This window comes from Pseudophryne corroboree, chromosome 6 (genome assembly GCF_028390025.1).
Source record: "Pseudophryne corroboree isolate aPseCor3 chromosome 6, aPseCor3.hap2, whole genome shotgun sequence".
Taxonomy (NCBI): domain Eukaryota; kingdom Metazoa; phylum Chordata; class Amphibia; order Anura; family Myobatrachidae; genus Pseudophryne; species Pseudophryne corroboree.
Genome location: NC_086449.1, coordinates 57144778 through 57166108, shown reverse-complemented (window position 1 = coordinate 57166108; position 21331 = coordinate 57144778). Strand labels below are relative to the sequence as shown.

Below are 21331 nucleotides of genomic sequence, written 5' to 3'. Positions count from 1 at the left end.
TATCTAGCTGGGCGCTGTAGTATGCAATTGGCCTGCTGGCATCACCGTGTTTTTGTGTTAGTACACCTGCTGCGCACCCAGCACTTTCTGTTCCGTATAGTTCAAAGGGTTTCCCATAGTCTGGCATACCTAGTGCTGGTGCCTGCGTTAGGCACTGTTTGAGTCTCTCAAATGCTGTTTCAGATTCGTCTGTATGCGAAATCCGATCAGGTTTGTTTGAAGAGACCATTTCCTGCAAAGGTAGCGCCAATATGGAAAACCCTGGGATCCAATTACGGCAATACCCACACATTCCTAAAAACGTCCTGATCTGTTGCTGGGTTTGTGGCAGTGTCATGTCTCTAATGGCTTGGATTCTATCAGCGGTCAGGTGTCTCAGTCCTTGTGTTAGACAGTGTCCCAAATATTTTACCTTAGTTTGGCATAATTGTAACTTGTCTTTGGAAACCTTGTGACCTGTGTCTGAAAGATGAAACAGGAGCTGTTTCGTATCCTTCAGAGATGCTTCCAGTGAATATGAACACAGTAATAAATCGTCCACATACTGTATCAATACTGATCCACTGTCTGGTTGGAAAGACTGTAAACAATCATGCAAAGCCTGAGAAAATATACTTGGACTATCTATGAAACCTTGGGGTAACCGAGTCCACGTGTATTGGACTCCTCTGTATGTGAATGCAAACAAATATTGGCTGTCAGGGTGCAGAGGTACCGAAAAGAAAGCGGAGCAGAGGTCAATAACAGTGAAAAATTTGGCAGTGGGAGGAATTTGCATTAGGATGACAGCTGGATTAGGCACTACGGGGAACTGACTCTCAACTATTTTGTTAATCCCCCTTAGATCCTGCACTAGCCTGTAACCCCTCCCCCCACTCTTTTTAACAGGGAAGATGGGACTATTTGCGGTGCTGGACGTTCTTACTAGAATGCCCTGTTGTAGCAAGCGCTCTATTACGGGAAAAACTCCTAGCTCCACCTCTGGCTTCAGAGGATACTGTGGGATTTTTGGAGCTATCCTACCATCTTTTACTTGCACAACTACTGGAGCTACGTTTGCCATTAATCCAGTGTCCTGTCCATCTTTTGTCCAAAGTGACTCTGGTATCTGAGATATCATCTCTTCTACTTGGGATGGATTCCTATTTGTCATAATGGAATGTGACATTAATTTTGATGGGGAGTCTAACATGTCTCGTACTTCCTGAGCGTGATTCTCAGGAATGTCCAAGAATACACCTTCAGGAGTACAATAAATGACGCAACCCATTTTACATAGTAAGTCTCTTCCCAGGAGATTAGTTGGTGCAGATGCAGCCAGCAAAAAGGAATGCTTGGTATGCAAAGGCCCTATTGTAATCTCGGCTGGTTTGCTAACAGGGTAGTGCTGGACTACTCCTGTTACTCCCATGGCTGGAATTGTCCTACCAGTGGTTCTCATGCCCACTGTCGAATTTATCACTGACTTGGCCGCCCCTGTGTCTACAAGAAAGTTTAAAGTTTTACCAGCTACATTGATTGCAATTTCTGGTTCGTTTCCAAGACTAGCAATCAACTTAACTGGCTGCAGATTACAGGTATGGCCACACCCCTATTGGGTATGCTGACCTCCCAGAATCCCGCTGGCAGCAACTACTTGTGAGGGAGTTAGCTGGGAACTACCAGAGGCATGCCAATCTCTGTTCGGGGGATATCTTTTTGTTTCCCCTGTATGTGGCTCAAAACTCCGCCTCTGTGGACCCTGCTCCCAATGTCGTGTGTTGTGTTGTTGTCTAGGGGGTTGAAAAGATCTTTGTACATTCTTTGTTCTACATTCTCGTGCAAAGTGTCCCGGTCTGTTACAAGAAAAACATGTTATTACACTTGCCTTACCCACAGGATTCGGTGGTACATACGCAGGCTGCCTTGTGGTCAGCGCCTGTATACTTACGGACATCAACTTATCACTTTGCGATTCCCTGTGCCTAGTGATGTTTCTGTCGTGATCAATAGCAGCTTCTCTCAAGCCGGACACTGACAGACCTCGCCAGCACGGTTGCGTGGTCTGAACCCTAGTCTTTAATGTTTCCTTTAAACCATCCATCAGTACAGATACTGCTACTTCCCGATGGTTTGGGTTGGTCTTAATGTCTTCTATACCAGTGTACTTTGCCATTTCTAATAGTGCCCGGTGAAAATATTCTGTTGCCGTTTCGGACTCCTTTTGCTTAATGGAAAATATTTTATTCCATTTAACAACGGCTGGGAAATACTCCTTTAGCTGTAAATTTATCCTTTTTACATTATCCTTGTTGTACACGTCTGTAAGCGGTACATCTTTATCCAATGCACAATCAGCTAAAAACTGAGTTGCATCAACATTGGAAGGTAAACAAGCTCTTAGCAGTATCTGCCAATCCTTGTTGTTGGGTTCTACAGTGTTACCTAGATCCCTGATGTATTTTTGGCTAGCAACTAAATCCTTCCTGGGGTCAGGAAATTCGGACACTATTGTTCTTAATTCCATTCTGGAAAATGGAGTGTACATGGCAATGTTCCTTATGGGAGTGGCTCCAGACACATCTGTTTTTCCATTGGGAACTGCTATTACCCTTACAGGAGCAATTCTAACAGCCTCTTCCTGTGTAGATTCTACAGCTTGTTGTGGTACAATTGTTTCAGTGTAGTGCATGGTGCCGTACTTACCCGTTGACACGACCTCACCTATCCCTCCGCTAGGGGCTTTCACTAATCTCGTGGGTGTCGCTGTGCCTACTGTGGTCTCTGCTATGGTGGCTGCAAGAGAGAGAGCTGAAATTGTTGCTGAATCGTCTTCTTGATCACACTCCTGAGGAAGGTTCAAAACAGGGTACATCTTGCACGGGTTAATACTTGCATGAGTTATTTGGTTAACATCATTAACATTTACAGGGTTACTAAGAGTTTGTGTTTTACAACCCAGTGCGTTTCTCTCCGCAATCAACTTCTCTCCTGCAATGTATGGTGGAGGAGGAGCTGTGGCAATCAACTTCCTGACTGCCCCAGATCCTGCCGCCAGAGCCAAACCTCTCTGTATCTCACCTTCCTGGTGCCATAACTGTAAACAATCATGATGTTGAATTCGTCTCTTTGTTGATTTTACGAGACATATCCTCCTCCTTAAATTTTGTAACACTTCTGGACTAAAGCTACCTATTCTTGGGAATTTGTCCCTGTCTTGTACAGTCATTCTCTCCCATTCATCACATAAAGATTCGGTGTGAATTCCATATTTTTCACACATTACATATCGTGCCGACCCAACTGGTCGGTTCACAGAATCAACCTGAACCAGGGTTGATCGCCCCCTACCTGAACAAATGGCCCCCATAATCTGCAGGCGTTGCTTATTCCTCCTTGAATATCAAGGCTTTCAGCGAACCCTTACAAACAAACCAAGATGTCCTTGGGCAGGCCGGCGGTGGTGGTTTATCAAGTACCCCACTTACTTCTCGCCCACGTTGGCCTGTGCTGCAATCACTGTAGCCAGAGCTGCTGTACCCAACCTAGGGCCCCTGTGAACCTTTATTTACTGGAACATATGAGGGTTACCCGCAGGACACTTACTCTTTCCAGTAAAGTTGGGGTTGTTAGATAGTTCCTGAGTGACCAGCGAACTTCCCTTCCAAAAATAAAAAATTACACAAATCACGTCAGAATGTACAGATAGCGTTTGTGACTACTTTACTCTAATGGTATTAGGTCAGATTACTAACTACTGCACACAATAACGTGCGGTCCAATCGTTCAGTATACGAGCACTACTTGTCATGTACTGAAAGATCAATGGAATCTATGTTTCCGGCTGCGATTCCTTCAGCCAGAGCTTGTATGGCCTATATGGGTTCTGCACCAACACCCCAGGCGTTGTGCCACTGGACTTTTATAGCGGACCTTTTACCTTACGACCTCCTGGTCTTGTTACCTTATGGTCCGCTATACTCTAATGCTCAAATATTATTTAACCAGGGATGCCTCCCTGGCCACCGTATATGTCACTTACACGTATGTCCCTTGACGAGTACCCGGCTTTCCTTTTGGTTCCACCTTAAAGTTATATAAACTTTTGTATACAAAACACACTCACTCAACACATGTACACTTTTGTTTTTATATCTATTTCTGCGCAGAAATTGTCTTTAGGCCAAAAGTGTTACCAATTAGGAGCAGGATCTGTTAAACTAAATTTCAGATTTTCCAAAAAATAGATTTGCGTTATTTACCGCTTCGCGTTATCTACCGCTGTGCGTTACTTATCGCCTTTGCGTTACTTCACTTTATCACAACTTGAGCTACGTGGGCGTAACCGGACGCTACGTTGCGTAATGAACGCTGCGTGCGTCTGCCTTTTGGATTGCGTACGCTAGTCTTTGTTAGCGACACGTGTATGCAATGCAAAGGATCCACCGTAACACAATATATTTTTATCAATGTAAATGATCCCTGATCATCTACCGCAATCCACACTGACTGCCTTGTATCTCAGACAAACCGTGTGTTTGTTCTATACTTTAACTATCACCTCTACTATTAAATAACAGCACATCTCTTTTTAGCACTTTCTATCAACTATAAAATTGGCAAACAGGAATAGTGATATACGAAAAATGAAACAGAAATGCAGATATATGTATGCGTGCGTGTATACGCAAGACAGAAGAGAAATAAAAGTTTTAAAAGACACAAGCGTTTTGTTCTTACTTCCGGTTCCCGGATTCCTTCAGCATTCTTTATCTAAGCGAAGCAGACGCTTATCCCGTCAGCACTGTGAGACAACCTCCCACCCTTTGCTGGAGGGATAATGTCTGCTGATCTACCTAGTGCAGATATGAGAAGGATAGGACGAGTCCCCAATTGACAATGCTAAATTCCTTTGTCGTATAAACAACCCTTTATGAAGCTAAGAACACTGTACGCTGTTTACTTAAGAAGTACCGTAATGGTACGCTAGTTGCGTAACGATCGCTCAGCCGTAGGCGAGACGCTCAAGCGTCACGTTCGCTCACGGCCCAGGGATCACAGGACACGTTATTGGTTATGTCTAGGGTAATGATTCGCTATGGCGTAGCTTACGCTCGAGACCACGAGGAGGTCACCAGCGATGCAGACGCTCACAACACTATACCTTTATGATAAAACCTTATACCAATGAAATACACTGAATACCTTAATGTGAGTACAGGGTGTAAGTGCAACCTTGTGTAACCTGACTAACTACAAAGCTGCTTGAGCGTCACCGACGCTCAAGTGAACACTTAACACTATAGAAAATACACAGATACTGGTTTAGGTTCCAAGGCCTATTAACTGTATTATATCTAATATACTTGTAAAAGGGGATAACAGTACAAATGATACACTACAATATAACAGAGACTTCCTAACCACAGAACTAAACAATAAATACAAAAAGACAATACTACACTGACCTAAATGCAATACAATACAATACTATCTAATACAATACAATACTAGCCTAGTCTAGGGGAGATATGAGAGAACAGACCAGAGAGAGAGAGAGAGAGAGAGAGAGAGAGAGAGAGAGAGAGAGATGAGATGAGAGAAATTGGCTCACAGAAAGACAATGATAACGGAGAGAAACTTACGCACAAAGGGTATGATCGCCTGCGCCTCGATATCCAGCTCCCGGCTATCAGCAGATAACCGTTGATGAGAGAGTGAGAGCTGGATGTGGTCGGCCTGCCTATTTATGCCCCACACACAATGCAATCTCCTGGTCCTACAATCCCATTGTCCATTGGCCGAAGGAATTCGGCCCTGCATCATAACAAAAGGTCATAGGGTGATTCATACAGGTGGGCTGTGACGATTTCCAACAGCTCAGGTGGGTGGGAAACTGGGTTTCCCGCCGCATACCTGAGTATGTGTAAATAATAGAAATGGACATAAACTTCTTATGTCCATAACTATTCGCACGAGCGATTAATACGCTCCAAACCAACACCGGAATATTGCTAATTAAATACTCTTCCGATGGGTACCAAACACTGCTGTATGATTCCTGTTAGACCCTTTGTACGATATAAAGAGGGATTCCTCAGCTCTGGGACATTGTATTTTAACCAAACTTTCAGAATCCATCGAAGGGACCATGATCTATAAACTACATTAATTGTGAACATTTGTAACGAATGAGTCGCACGCTACGACTACATAAACTCTACCGTAAATACGCATACCGCGCCTGCGAGTGCACGTTATTGCGGGTATGCGCATCCACGGGAGAGCGCACGCACGCGCAGCGCGGACCAGTGTGCGGTGCAAATATGGCAACGTGCATTGAGACATTTTTCTGACTTTGACAATACAGTGGTGCTGTTGTTAAAATAAAAGTACACTGGCCCAAATACAGGGGTGCTGTTAAAATAAAATTTACTGGCCCTGTCTTGTATACAGTAAAATTACAAGGGTGTTTTTTAAATTCAGGGGTGCCGGCCCTGTCCTGTATGCTGTAAAATACAGGGGTGCTGTTGTTAAAATAAAAGTACACTGGCCCAAATACAGGGGTGCTGTTGTTAAAATAAAAGTACACTGGCCCTTTCTTGTATACTGTAAAAATTCCAGGGTGTTGTTCAAATGCAGGGGTGCTGGCCCTGTCTGTATGCTGTAAAAATATAGGGGTGCTGTTGTTAAAATAAAAGTACACTGGCCCTGTCCTGTATGCTGTAAAAATACAAGGGTGCTGTTGGTAAAATAAAAGTATACTGGCCCAAATGCAGAGGTGCTGTTGTCAAAAAAATTACACAGGCCCTGTCCTATATGCTGTAAAAATACAGGGGTGTTGTTGTTAAAATAAAAGTACACTGGCCCTGTCCTATATGCCGTAAAAATACAGGGGTGCTGTTGTTAAAATAAATGTACACTGGCCCTGTCTTGTATTCTGTAAAAATACAGGGGTGTTGTGAAAACAAAGGGGCACTGTTCTGTGTGCTTTAATAATAAAGGGGTGTGGTCCTGTGAAATGGAGAACAAAAATGTGAAGGAAAAAATAGTGAAAGATCAAACCACTTCCAGTTCCTAGTACTAGTGCTGAAGATACTGCTGCCACCAGTCATGACATTGATGATGGAATTACATCAACGTTGTCTGCTAAGGCCGATGCCCAATGTCATATAAGGCATGTAAAATCCAAGAAGCAAAAATTAATAATCAGAAAAATTTTTTATCTGATGAGAAACGTAAAATTGGCAATATGCCATTTATGACACAAAATGACAAGGAAAAACTAAGGCCTTGGCCTATGTTCATGACTGGTTGTTTAGCTTCTCATAAGGAAGGAAGCCCTCCTTCCTCTTGAAAATTAAAAAAAAATTAAGCTTGTTAAAGCCCAGGAAAAAACAACTGTGCATTCAGAGTTATCACAAATCCCCAAAGCGAGTCCAAGTGTGTCCATGGTTGCAATGTCTAGGCCTGACCTTCCCTAGACTGTATGGGAAGTGGAGTCTCCTACCACCATTTTTTTAGCGCACCCTGAAAGTGCTGGAAGGAGCACCGCCAGTCCAGTTGCTAATATTGAGATTGAGGATGTCACTGTAGAAGTACACCGGGATGAGGAAGATATTGGTGTAGATGGCGCTGAGGCAGAAGTTGACGATGAGGATTCTGATGGTGATGTGGTTTGTTTGAATAAGGCACCAGTGGAGACAGTTGTTGGCTATGGGATGAAAAAGCCCATTGTCATGCCTGGGTAAAATACTAAAAAAGCTGCCACGTTGACGTGGAATTATTTCTCCACAAATACGGACAACAGGTGTCAATCCATGTATTGCCTTTGACAATCCATTATAAGTAGGGGAAAGGATGTTAACAACCTAGGAACATCCTCTCTTATATGTCACCTGCAGTGCATTCATCAGAAACTTTGGGTAATAGCGTAAGCAGTCAACTGACACCTAAATACCTTCTTCCTCCTTTACCCAAGCTCCTGCAATCCACAACAACAACTCTCTCAACATCAATTTCCTGCTCAGTCAGGAACGTCAGTAGTCCTGCAGGCCATGTCACTGACATGACTGACGAGTCCTCTCCTATTTGGGATTCCTCCGGAAGATACTTGAGTGGTATGCCTACTGCTACCGCTGCTGCTGTTGTTGCTACTGGGAGTCGATCGTCATCCCAGAGAGGATGTCGGAAGACAACTTGTACTACTTTAACTAAGCAATTGACTGTCTAACAGTCCTTTGAGAGGAAGATGAAATATGACAGCTGTAACCCTGTTGCAAAACGTATTACTAAGGCCATAACAACTATGCTGGTGTTAGACGTGCGTCTGGTATCTGCCATTAGTGCAGTGGGATTTAGACAGTTGCCAAATCCCATCTAGATTCTACTTCACTAGACAAGCGATTAACGGACTGTACAGGGACATTAAAAAAGTGTCCTCAGTGTCCTGAAAAATGCGGTTGTTTCCATTGTCCACTTAACCACGGACATGTGGACAAGTGGAGCAGGGAAAACTAAGGACTACATGACTGTGACAGCCCACTGGGTAGATGTATTGCCTTCTGCAGCAACAACAGCAGCGTCACAAGCAGCAGCATCTCACAAACACCAGCTCATTCCTAGGCAGGCTACGCTGTGTATCACCGGTTTCTGTAAGAGGCACACTGCAGACAACCTCTTAAGGAAACTGAGGAACATCATCGCACAATGGCTTACCCCACTTAGACTCTCCTGGGGATTTGTGATATCTGACAATGACACCAATATTGTGCGTGCATTACATGTGGACAAATTCCAGCACATCCCATGTTTTGCACATACAATTAATTTGGTGGTGCAAAATTTTTTTTTTAAACAACAGGCGTGCAGATGCTGTCGGTGGCCCGAAAAATTGCGGGCCACTTTCGACATTCAACGACTGTGTGCTGAAGACTGGATCGCCAACAAAAACTCCTGAACTTGCCCTGCCATCACCTGAAGCAAGAGGTAGTGATGAATTGGAATTCAACCCTCGATATGCTTCAGAGGATGGAGGATCAGCAAAAGACCACTCAAGCCTATGCATCCACCTATGATATAGTCAAAGGAGGGGGAATACACCTGACTCAAGCACAGTGTAGAATGATTTCCGTGTTGTACAAGGTTCTCCAACCCTTCGAACTTGCCACACGTGAAGTCAGTTCAGACACTGCAAACTTGAGTCAGGTCATTCCCCTCATCAGGCTTTTGCAGAAGCAGCTGTAGAAACTGAAGGAGGAGCTAAGACGGAGCGATTCCGCTAAGTATGTGGGACTTGTAGATTGAGCCCTTCATTCGCTTTGCCAGGATTCAAGGGTAGTTAATCTGTTGAAATCAGAGCACTACATTTTGGCCACCGTGCTCGATCCTAGGTTTAAAGCCTACGTTGTATCTTTGTTTCCGACGAACACAAGTCTGCAGAGGTGCAAAGACCTGCTGGTGAGAAAATTGTCAACTCAAGAGGAACATGACCCCTCAACAGCTCCTCCTTCATTTTCTTCTGCAACTGGGGCTGTGAAGAAAAGAATACAATTTCTGAGCCCACCCGCCTGCGGTGATGCAGGGCAGTCAGGAGCAGGTGTTGACATCTAGTCTTGACTGAAGGAGTTGCCAACAATTACGGACATGTCTACTGTCACTGTATGATGCTATCACCATTGAAAGAATGGTGGAGGATTATATCGTTGACAGCATCACTGTGGGCATGTCAGACAGTCCGTATGTATACTGGCTGGAAAAAGAGGCAATTTGGAGGCCCCTGCACAAACTGGCTTTATTTTACCTAAGTTGCCCCCCCCCTCCAGTGTGTACTCCAAAAGTGTGTTTAGTGCAGCTGGTAACCTTGTCAGCGATCGTCGCAGGAGGTTACTTCCACAAAATGTGGAGAAGATGATGTTCATCAAAATGAATTATAAATTCCTCCAGGAAGACCTTTACCAGCAATTGCCTCCAGAAAGTACACAGGGACCTGTGATGGTGATCTGCAGTCGTGCGGTAGACCCTGTCGCTGAAATGATGGGTTTGTTAAAGTGTGCATGTCCTGTTTATACAACATATGGGTGGTTGGGAGGGCCCAAGGACAATTCCATCCTGTACCTCTTTTTCTTTTTTGCATCATGTGCTCTATGGGTTCTAGTTTTTAAAACTGCCATCCTGTCTGCCACTGCAGTGCCACTCCTAGATGGGCCAGGTGTTTGTGCTGCCCACTTGTGTCGTATAGTTTAGTCATCCGGCTTCCTCGGTGCAACCATTTGGCCTGTAAGCAATATTGTGAGGTGTGAGGTGCTCAGTATAGACTGGAAATGAGTGGAAATTAATATTATTGAGGTTTATAATACCGTAGGATCAAAAATACCCCATATTCTGTGATTTTAGCTGTTTTATGTTGTTGTTTTTAAAAAAATACAGATCCAAAACCAAAACCCGAAAGGTTTTTTTTGGGCGAAACCAATCCAGATCCAAAACACAAAGAGAGATCCAGATCCAAAACCAAAACACAAAACCTGAAAAGTGTCTGCTGCACGTCTCTAGATACATAACATATTCTGGTGTTATTTCTGATACCTTTGTGACGCAGTTTATACGTCTTGGCACTGTTTCTTATTCATCTGTCTCTTTTGCAGGCAGTGATTTGGTAGAAGCAGAGCTGGATGATATTTATATTGTGAAGTCTCCTTATAAAGTTCTCTACACTAAAACCTCCAAATATTTCAAACCTGGAATGCCCTTCGACCTCATGGTAAAAAAATACCTTCATGAACTATTTCTAAATGTGCTACAGATATATCAGTGCATTGTAGTGTTGGCCATTGATTTATCGCCTCCTGCATACGTCAAAAAGTGTCTCACATCTCTTTTTTTTTTCTTCCTATCTTAGGCATTTGTTACTAACCCAGATGGGTCCCCGGCACATCGTGTCCCTGTAGAGGCTGAACCAGGGAAAGTGAGAGGAATAACACAGGAGGATGGGACAGTTAGACTTACCGTCAATACACCCACAGATAGAAACACACTGCAGATAACGGTAATCGTGGTGGTGGTGTGTGTATGTGTGTGGGAGGGAGGGTTATAAGAGCCTAGCAAATTGTACTAGGAAGGTTAGTATTTACTCCCCCCCCCCACCCATCTTCTTCACCACAAGAAGCAGTATGGGGACTCCCTTATTTGAAAGGGCCTGGTGATCGAGTCCTGGAATGAAAAGGGTGAGGGAGGGGCAGTATGTACTACCCCAACCTAGTTTCAAGTAATTCATGAGCACACACACATTTGAGAGTAGACCCCTTTTTCAAATAATGGGGGCCCTTAGTACTTATTGTATTATGATCACCTGTGGGCAGATGATATTTGCCTATATTATGGAAAACACATTTTCATTTTATGAGAAGGAGAGCACTATGTAACATAGTATTTGAGGTTGAATAGAGGCAAATTGCCCATCGTGTTCAACCTGTATTAAGTTGTGATGATTCTACATACCGGCTGAGTAATGTTTTATGACTAGTTAGCTACTATAACTCATGGTACCCCCGGATTAACCATGTTGATATTTTAAATATTATAACCTTTAATATCATTTTCATTCAGAAATGTATCCATTCCTTTTTTAAATCCATTTAAAGAGTCTGCCATTACCACCTTCCCTGGCAGGGAATTCCACATCCTAATTGCCCTAACAGTGAAGAACCCTTTCCTCCCTCGCGTTCTGAACTTTCTCTCCTCCAGCCGCAGCGAGTGGCCACGTGTCCTAAACTGTGTTCATTTAATAAATAATTCCTCTGATAACTCTTTGTAATGCCCCTTTACATATTTGAAGATATTAATAATATCCCCTCTTAGACGCCTCTTTTCTAGTATATATATATTCAACCTATTAAGCCTTTCATCATAATCCAGTCCCTCTAGGCCTTTAATCAATTTAGTAGCTCGCCTTTGAACCCTTTCGAGCTCACCGATATCTTTTTTATACAGTGGTGCCCAAAACTGTACACAATCTTCCAGGTGCGGACGTACCAATGCTTTATACAGCGACAGGATTACATCCGAGTCCCTTGACTCAATTCCCCGTTTTATGCACGCTAGCACTTTACTTGCCTTCTTTACTGCGCTTTGACATTGTATATGGTTATTAAGCCTGTTATCAATGAGTACCCCCAAATATTTTTGCAAATCTGTTTTACCTAGTCGTTCCCCATTTAGTATGTAGGCTACAAGTTTGTTTTTAGTCCCGAAATGCATAACCTTGCATTTGTCTGTATTGAACCTCATTTTCCATTTAGATGCCCAGAGTTCCAGTTTAGATAGATCATTCTGCAAGGACTCCACATCCAATTCCGAGTTAATTACCTTACACAGTTTAGTAACATCTGCATAGATTGACACTGTGCTTTCCAGGCCTATTTCTAGGTCATTGATAAATATGTTGAACAGTAGTGGACCGAGTATGGACCCTTGTGGTATTCCGCTGACTACTGGGAACCAGGTTGAGGACTTCCCGTTGACTACTACTCGCTGTACCCTGCTATCCTACCAGTTGCTTATCCATATGCAAATAGTTATTCCTAGGCCAAGCTCCTTTAATTTGATGATCAGTCTCCTGTGAGGCACTGTATCGAAGGCTTTTGCAAAATCTAGGAAGACTACATCCACTGCTTTTCCCTGATCAAGATTATTGCTCACTTCCTCAAAGAAGCTGATTAAGTTAGTCTGACATGACCTGTCCCTCACAAACCCATGCTGGTTCTTGCTAATAATCCTATTGGTCTGTAGATACTCCTGTATGCTGTCCCTTAGAATTCCTTCCAATATTTTTCACACTATAGACGTCAAACTAACTGGTCTGTAGTTGCCCGGAAGATTTTTGGATCCCTTTTTAAATAATAGCACTACCTCAGCTGTACGCCAATCCTTCGGTACCATGCCAGATCTAATTGAACTATTGGAAATCAAGTATAGGGGTCGTGCTAGTTGTGAACTAAGCTCCCTAAGAACCATCGGGTGAAGTCCTTCGGGACCAGGTGATTTATTAACCTTAATTTCTCTGACGTCCTAGTGGATGCTGGGAACTCCGTAAGGACCATGGGAATAGACGGGCTCCGCAGGAGACTGGGCACTCTAAAGAAAAGATTAGGTACTATCTGGTGTGCACTGGCTCCTCCCTCTATGCCCCTCCTCCAGACCTCAGTTAGAATCTGTGCCCGGCCAGAGCTGGGTGCTCCTAGTGGGCTCTCCTGAGCTTACTAGTAAAGAAAGTATTTATTAGGTTTTTTATTTTCAGTGAACTTCTGCTGGCAACAGACTCACTGCTACGTGGGACTAAGGGGAGAGAAGCAAACCTACCTGCTTGCAGCTAGCTTGTGCTTCTTAGGCTACTGGACACCATTAGCTCCAGAGGGTTCGAACACAGGCACCTGTCCTCGATCGTCCGTTCCCGGAGCCGCGCCGCCGCCCCCCTCGCAGAGCCAGAAGAACAGAAGCTTGAAGACGACGAAATCGGCGGCAGAATACTCCTGTCTTCATTTAAGGTAGCACACAGCACCGCAGCTGTGCGCCATTGCTCCCAGCACACTTACACACTCCGGTCACTGTAGGGTGCAGGGTGCTGGGGGGGGGGGGGGGCGCCCTGGGCAGCAATTGAAGTACCTTTTGGCAATAAAAATACATATATACAGTCTGGCACTGTATATATGTAAAAACCCCCGCCATTTTTTTACACAGAAAGCGGGACAGAAGCCCGCCACAGAGGGGGCGGGGCCTTCTTCCTCAGCACACCGGCGCCCTTTTCTCTTCACAGCTCCGCTGGAAGCAGCTCCCCAGGCTCTCCCCTGCAGTATCCAGGTACAAGACGGGTAAAAAAGAGAGGGGGGGCACATAAATTTAGGCGCAAATAACATATATAAGGCAGCTATTGGGTAATCACTTATTATAAGTGAAAATCCCTGTGTTATATAGCGCTGTGGTGTGTGCTGGCATAATCTCTCTCTGTCTCCCCAAAGGACTTTGTGGGGTCCTGTCCTCAGTCTGAGCATTCCCTGTGTGTGTGCGGTGTGTCGGTACGGCTGTGTCGACATGTTTGATGAGGAGGGTTACGTGGAGGCGGAGCAAGGGCAGATAAGTGTGGTGTCGCCCCCGTCGGGGCCGACACCTGATTGGATGGATATGTGGAAGGTCTTAAACGACAATGTAAGCTCCTTACATAAAAGGTTTGATGACGCTGCAGCCTTGGGACAGCCGGGGTCTCAGTCCGCGCCTGCCCAGGCGACTCAGAAACCGTCAGGGGCTCATAAACGCCCTCTATCTCAGATGGTTGACACAGATGTCGACACGGAGTCCGACTCCAGTGTCGACGATGATGAGGCACATTTACAGTCTAAAATGACCAAGGCCATCCGATACATGATTATTGCAATGAAAGATGTATTACACATTTCTGAGATTAACCCTGTTAATACCAAGAGGGTTTATATGTTTGGGGAGAAAAAGCAGCCAGTGACTTTTCCCCCATCTGATGAATTAAATGAATTATGTGAAGAAGCGTGGAGTTCCCCTGATAAGAAACTAGTGATTTCTAAGAGGTTACTGATGGCGTACCCTTTCCCGCCAACGGACAGGTTACGTTGGGAAACATCCCCTAGGGTGGACAAGGCGCTGACACGCTTATCTGAAAAGGTGGCCCTGCCGTCTCAGGATACGGCCGCCTTAAAGTAGCCTGCGGATAGAAAGCAGGAAGCTATCCTGAAGTCAGTGTATACACACTCTGGTACTCTACTGAGACCTGCTATTGCTTCAGCCTGGATGTGTAGTGCTGTAGCAGCATGGACAGATACTCTGTCAGACGACATAGATTCCCTCGACAGGGATACTGTTTTGCTAATGCTGGGCCATATAAAAGACGTTGTCTTATATATGCAGGATGCTCAGAGGGACATTTGCCTGCTGGGCTCTAGAATTAATGCTATGTCCATTTCTGCCATGAGGGTCTTATGGACTCGGCAATGGACGGGAGATGCTGATTCTAAAAAACACAAGGGTGAGGAATTGTTTGGGGACGGTCTCTCGGACCTCGTGTCCACAGCGACAGCTGGAAAGTCGACTTTCTTGTCTCAGGTTTCCTCACAGCCTAAGAAAGCACCGTATTATAAAATGCAGTCCTTTCGTTCTCAGAAAGGCAAGAGGGTCAGGGGTGCATCCTTTCTTGCCAGAGGCAGGGGTAGAGATAAGAAGCTGCACCATGCAGCCAGTTCCCAGGAACAAAAGTCCTCCCCTGCTTCCACTAAGTCCACCGCATGACGTTGGGGCTCCACAGGCGGAGCCAGGTGCGGTGGGGGTGCGTCTCCGAAACTTCAGCAACCAGTGGGTTCGCTCACAGGTGGATCTCTGGGCTGTACAAATTGTGGATACAAGCTGGAATTCGAAGCGACTCCCCCACGCCGTTACCTCAAATCAGCCTTGCCAGCAGAGGTAGTACTGGCGGCAATTCACAAGCTGTACCTCCAGCAAGTAATTGTCAGGGTCCCCCTCCTTCAACAGGGAAGGGGTTACTATTCCACAATGTTTGTGGTACCAAAACCGGACGGTTCGGTGAGACCCATTCTGAATTTAAAGTCCTTGAACACTTATATAAAGAAATTCAAGTTCAAAATGGAATCGCTCAGAGCGGTTACTGCAAGCCTGGAAGAGGGGGATTTTATGGTGTCGCTGGACATCAAGGATGCTTACTTGCATGTCCCCATTTACCCACTTCACCAGGAGTACCTCAGGTTTGTGGTACAGGACTGTCATTACCAGTTCCAGACGTTGCCGTTCGGCCTGTCCACGGCACCGAGGATATTTACCAAGGTAATGGCAGAAATGATGATACTCCTTCGGAAGAAGGGAGTTATAGTTATCCCGTACTTGGACGATCTCCTCATAAAGGCGAGGTCCAGAGAGCAGTTGTTGATCAGCGTAGCACTCTCTCAGGAAGTGTTGCAACAGCACGGCTGGATTCTGAATGTTCCAAAGACGCAGCTGATTCCTACGACGCGTCTGCTTTTCCTGGGCATGATTCTGGACACAGAACAGAAGAAGGTGTTTCTCCCGGTGGAGAAGGCCCAGGAATTAGCATCTCTGGTCAAGGACCTCCTGAAACCAAAACAGGTATTGGTGCATCACTGCACGCGAGTCCTGGGAAAGATGGTGGCTTCATACGAAGCCATTCCCTTCGGCAGGTTCCATGCAAGGATCTTTCAGTGGGATCTGTTGGACAAGTGGTCCGGATCGCATCTTCAGATGCATCGGCTGATCATCCTGTCCCCAATGGCCAGGGTGTCTCTTCTGTGGTGGCTGCAGAGTTCTCACCTTCTCGAGGGCCGCAGGTTCGGCATACAGGACTGGGTCCTGGTGACCACGGATGCAAGCCTCCGAGGTTGGGGGGCAGTCACTCAGGGAAGAAACTTCCAAGGGCTGTGGTCAAGTCTGGAGACTTCTCTACACATAAATATACTGGAACTAAGGGCCATTTACAACGCCCTGAGTCAAGCAGAGCCCCTGCTTCGAAACTGGCCAGTGCTGATTCAGTCAGACAACATCACGGCGGTCGCCCATGTAAACCGCCAGGGCGGCACAAGAAGCAGGATGGCAATGGCGGAAGCCACAAAGATTCTTCGGTGGGCGGAGAATCACGTGCAAGCACTGTCAGCAGTGTTCATTCCGGGAGTGGACAACTGGGAAGCAGACTTCCTCAGCAGACACGACCTCCACCCGGGAGAGTGGGGACTTCATCAAGAAGTCTTCACACAGATTGCAAAGCGATGGGAACTGCCACAGGTGGACATGATGGCGTTCCGCCTCAACAAAAAGCTAAAAAGATATTGCGCCAGGTCAAGGGACCCTCAGGCGATAGCTGTGGACGCCCTAGTGACACCGTGGGTGTACCAGTCGGTATATGTGTTTCCTCCTCTTCCTCTCATACCCAAGGTACTGAGAATAGTAAGAAAGAGAAAAATAAGAACAATACTCATTGTTCCGGATTGGCCAAGAAGGACTTGGTACCCGGAACTGCAAGAAATGCGCACAAAGGATCCATGGCCTCTGCCTCTCAGACAGGACCTGCTGCAACAAGGGCCCTGTCTGTTCCAAGAATTACCGCGGCTGCGTTTGACGGCATGGCGGTTGAACGCCGGATCCTAGCAGAAAAAGGCATTCCGGATGAAGTTATTCCTACGCTGATAAAGGCTAGGAAGGACGTAACAGCAAAGCATTATCACCGTATATGGCGAAAATATGTTGCTTGGTGTGAGGCCAGGACGGCCCCTACAGAGGAATTCCAGCTGTGTCGATTCCTGCACTTCCTACAGTCAGGGGTGACTATGGGCCTAAAATTGGGGTCCATAAAGGTCCAGATTTCGGCCCTATCCATTTTCTTTCAAAAAGAACTGGCTTCACTGCCTGAGGTACAGACGTTTGTTAAGGGAGTGCTGCATATTCAGCCCCCTTTTGTGCCACCAGTGGCACCCTGGGATCTTAACGTTGTGTTGGATTTCCTGAAATCCCACTGGTTTGAGCCACTTAAGACCGTGGAACTAAAGTATCTCACGTGGAAAGTGGTCATGCTATTGGCCTTAGCATCGGCTAGGCGTGTGTCGGAATTGGCGGCTTTGTCATGTAAAAGCCCATATCTGATCTTCCATATGGACAGGGCAGAATTGAGGACTCGTCCCCAATTTCTCCCAAAGGTGGTATCATCGTTTCATTTGTACCAACCTATTGTGGTGCCTGCGGCTACTCGGGACTTGGAGGACTCCAAGTTGCTGGACGTAGTCAGGGCTTTGAAAATATATGTTTCCAGAACGGCTGGAGTCAGGAAGACTGACTCGCTGTTTATCCTGCATGCACCCAACAAGCTGGGTGCTCCTGCTTCAAAGCAAACTATTGCTCGCTGGATCTGTAGCACGATTCAGCTGGCTCATTCTGCGGCTGGATTGCCGCATCCAAAATCAGTAAAAGCCCATTCCACAAGGAAGGTAGGCTCTTCTTGGGCGGCTGCCCGAGGGGTCTCGGCTTTACAGCTTTGCCGAGCGGCTACTTGGTCGGGTTCAAACACCTTTGCAAAGTTCTACAAGTTTGATACCCTGGCTGAGGAGGACCTTGTGTTTGCTCATTCGGTGCTGCAGAGTCATCCGCACTCTCCCGCCCGTTTGGGAGCTTTGGTATAATCCCCATGGTCCTTACGGAGTTCCCAGCATCCACTAGGACGTCAGAGAAAATAAGAATTTACTCACCGGTAATTCTATTTCTCGTAGTCCGTAGTGGATGCTGGGCGCCCGTCCCAAGTGCGGACTTTCTGCAATACGTGTATATAGTTATTGCTTAAATAAGGGTTATTGTTATGAGCCATCCGTTGAGTGAGGCTCAGTTGTTGTTCATACTGTTAACTGGGTAAGGTTATCACAAGTTGTACGGTGTGATTGGTGTGGCTTGTATGAGTCTTACCCTGGATTCCAAATATCCTTTCCTTGTAATGTCAGCTCTTCCGGGCACAGTTTCCCTAACTGAGGTCTGGAGGAGGGGCATAGAGGGAGGAGCCAGTGCACACCAGATAGTACCTAATCTTTTCTTTAGAGTGCCCAGTCTCCTGCGGAGCCCGTCTATTCCCATGGTCCTTACGGAGTTCCCAGCATCCACTACGGACTACGAGAAATAGAATTACCGGTGAGTAAATTCTTATTATTGCTTAATCTCTCTCGGATTACTTCTTCACTTAAACAAGTTTCTAACCATGGATCTTTACTGTCACAATTGTTATGCTCTACTCCCCCCATCAGTTCTTCTCTGGTGAGTACTGATGAAAAAAAAAATTGTTCAGTATTTCCGCTTTTATTTTGTCATCTTTTATCAATTCTCCAAATTCATCTTTTAATGTACCTATATTCTCCTTTTTTAACCTTTTACCGTTTATGTATTTAAAAAAATTTTTAGGATTGGTTTTACTCACTATAGCAATTTGCTTTTCATTTTCCATTTTAGCTGCTCTTATTGCTTTTTTTCATTTCTTATTACATTCCTTGTAATACTTGAAAGACTCTTCCTTTCCATTAGATTTAAATGCTTTGAAAGCCCGCTTTTTTTTTATCCATTTCTGTCTTAACTTTCTTGTTAAGCCACATCGGCTTGAGTTTAATACTCCTGCGTTTACTGCCCATGGGAATAAATTTATGAATATTGCTATCCAGCAACCTCTTTAAAACATACCACATTTCCGAAGTATTCTTCTTATTGAACAAAATCTCCCACTCTATGGCCCTCATTCCGAGTCGTTCGCTCTGTAAATTTCATCGCATCGCAGTGATTTTCCGCTTAGTGCGCATGCGTAATGTCCGCACTGCGACTGCGCCAAGTAATTTTGCAATGAAGATAGTATTTTTACTCACGGCTTTTTCTTCGCTCCGGCGATCGTAATGTGATTGACAGGAAATGGGTGTTACTGGGCGGAAATAGGCCGTTTTATGGGCGTGTGGGAAAAAACGCTACCGTTTCCGGAAAAAACGCGGGAGTGGCTGGAGAAACGGAGGAGTGTCTGGGCGAACGCTGGGAGTGTTTGTGACGTCAACCCAGGAACAACAAGCACTGAACTGATCGCAGATGCCGAGTAAGTCTGAAGCTACTCTGAAACTGCTAAGAAGTTTGTAATCGCAATATTGTGAATACATCGTTCGCAATTTTAAGAAGCTAAGATTCACTCCCAGTAGGCGGCGGCTTAGCGTGTGCAATACTGCTAAAATCGCCTTGCGAGCGAACAACTCGGAATGACCTCCTATGTCGTTTCGTGCACATCCTAAAATTAAAAGTTTTGGTGGAACCCCTGTAGCTATGTTTCCTGAAACTGATGTCGAATGTAATCATACAGTGGTCACTGTTACCCAAGGTCTCCCCAACTTTAGTGTTTGATATAATATCCACATTATTAGTAATTACTAGATCCAAGGTAGCTTTACCCCTAGTTGGGTCCTCGACTAATTGAGACAAGTAGTGATCGTTTAACATATTTAAGAACCTATTGCCCATCGTTTTAGCACATGAATCGTTACTCTAGTTTATATCCGGGTAATTAAAATCCGGGTAATTAAAATCCCCAATCACAGGGGTGCCCCCCAATCCCACTGCCGTTTCGATTTGTTGCAAGAGTTGTTCTTCCTCATGTGTGCTAATATCCGTCTGTTTGTGCCCTGTTATCCCCTAATTGAGCCTGAACATATGAGACTAACATCATTTGAAAAAGCGATTTCACTTTCACAAGATGTAACCCTTCAGCAAATATTGATCACATGCAAACACCGTATGGCTCCACAAGGGTACCGCAGCGCCAGACAATGTACATATAATCAAATTAGCAAAATAAGAAAAAACGCAGCTTACAGTACTAGACAATGTAGGAGAAGTACATGGTATATAAACATTCTGCATCAGCGGACCTGACACTGAAATAAGCATCAGGGTTGCGGAAACCAAGTTTCAGGTGCCATTGTTGTGAGCATGGAGTAGAAGATAGGAAAATCACATGAGGGAAGAGGACCCTGCTCGTGAGAGCTTACACTCTGATGGGGAGGGGCAGACAGACAGGGGAGACGCCTATCAAATCATTTCCCCATAGCCCTATCTTTCCTCTTTTGTATTCTGCTGTATCCAACACTTCCGGTTGGTACTTTCTCCATCTTTTTGGACAAAGGGCCCTTCGCTCTCTTGGTTCTCACCACGCACCATCCTTGTCTCCAACGTGTTCCCCTCTCACAATGACTCTAAGAGGAGATGCAGCAAACAGTGAAAAGAATGGCAAAATTGACAAGTACAAAGAGAAAGGTATTGAGACTGCGCTGAATTTGATGAATACAACAATGTTGATATATTAAATAAAACAGTTTTATTCCTAAAATAGTTACAGTAGGTATATATTAAAAACTAGATTGGTAAAATGAGTACATGTCAGAAACAGTAGGTATAATTTCTAATTTGCAAATTTTCAAATAAACATTCTAAGGGGTTACCCAATTCGCCAGGTAGAGAGAGTAGAGTTTGTGGAGATTTATGCATTGACCGTTCCAGATATTTTTCCCTGTAATGTTACAGTCCAGCTTTAAACAACAGTCTCAGAATTAAGCAAGGTCCAGTGGATGGACTATTTACCGTTAGAGGGTAATGTGCTCCAGAATCTTTGATGGAGAGCTCCTCATGCGTTACGGTTGATACAGTCCTTTATGAAGTACTTGCTATATGCAGTCCGAGAATTTGGAAAGGCCGTCTGGACAAAGGTTAGGGAAATGGTTCGGTCCTCCTTCAAATCAATTCCTGGCGAGGGTCC

General features: G+C 45.1%; 1 protein-coding gene across 1 annotated transcript in view; it reads left to right on the top strand.

Annotated features, from left to right (window-relative positions):
- LOC134936120 (complement C3-like) overlaps positions 1-21331 on the top strand; it is a 192289-nt gene that overhangs the window by 50511 nt on the left and 120447 nt on the right. The window contains exons 10-11 of the mRNA XM_063931029.1: positions 10623-10738; positions 10877-11023. Of these exons, the coding sequence (XP_063787099.1) occupies positions 10623-10738; positions 10877-11023 (263 nt within the window). The remainder of the gene's footprint in view (positions 1-10622; positions 10739-10876; positions 11024-21331) is intronic.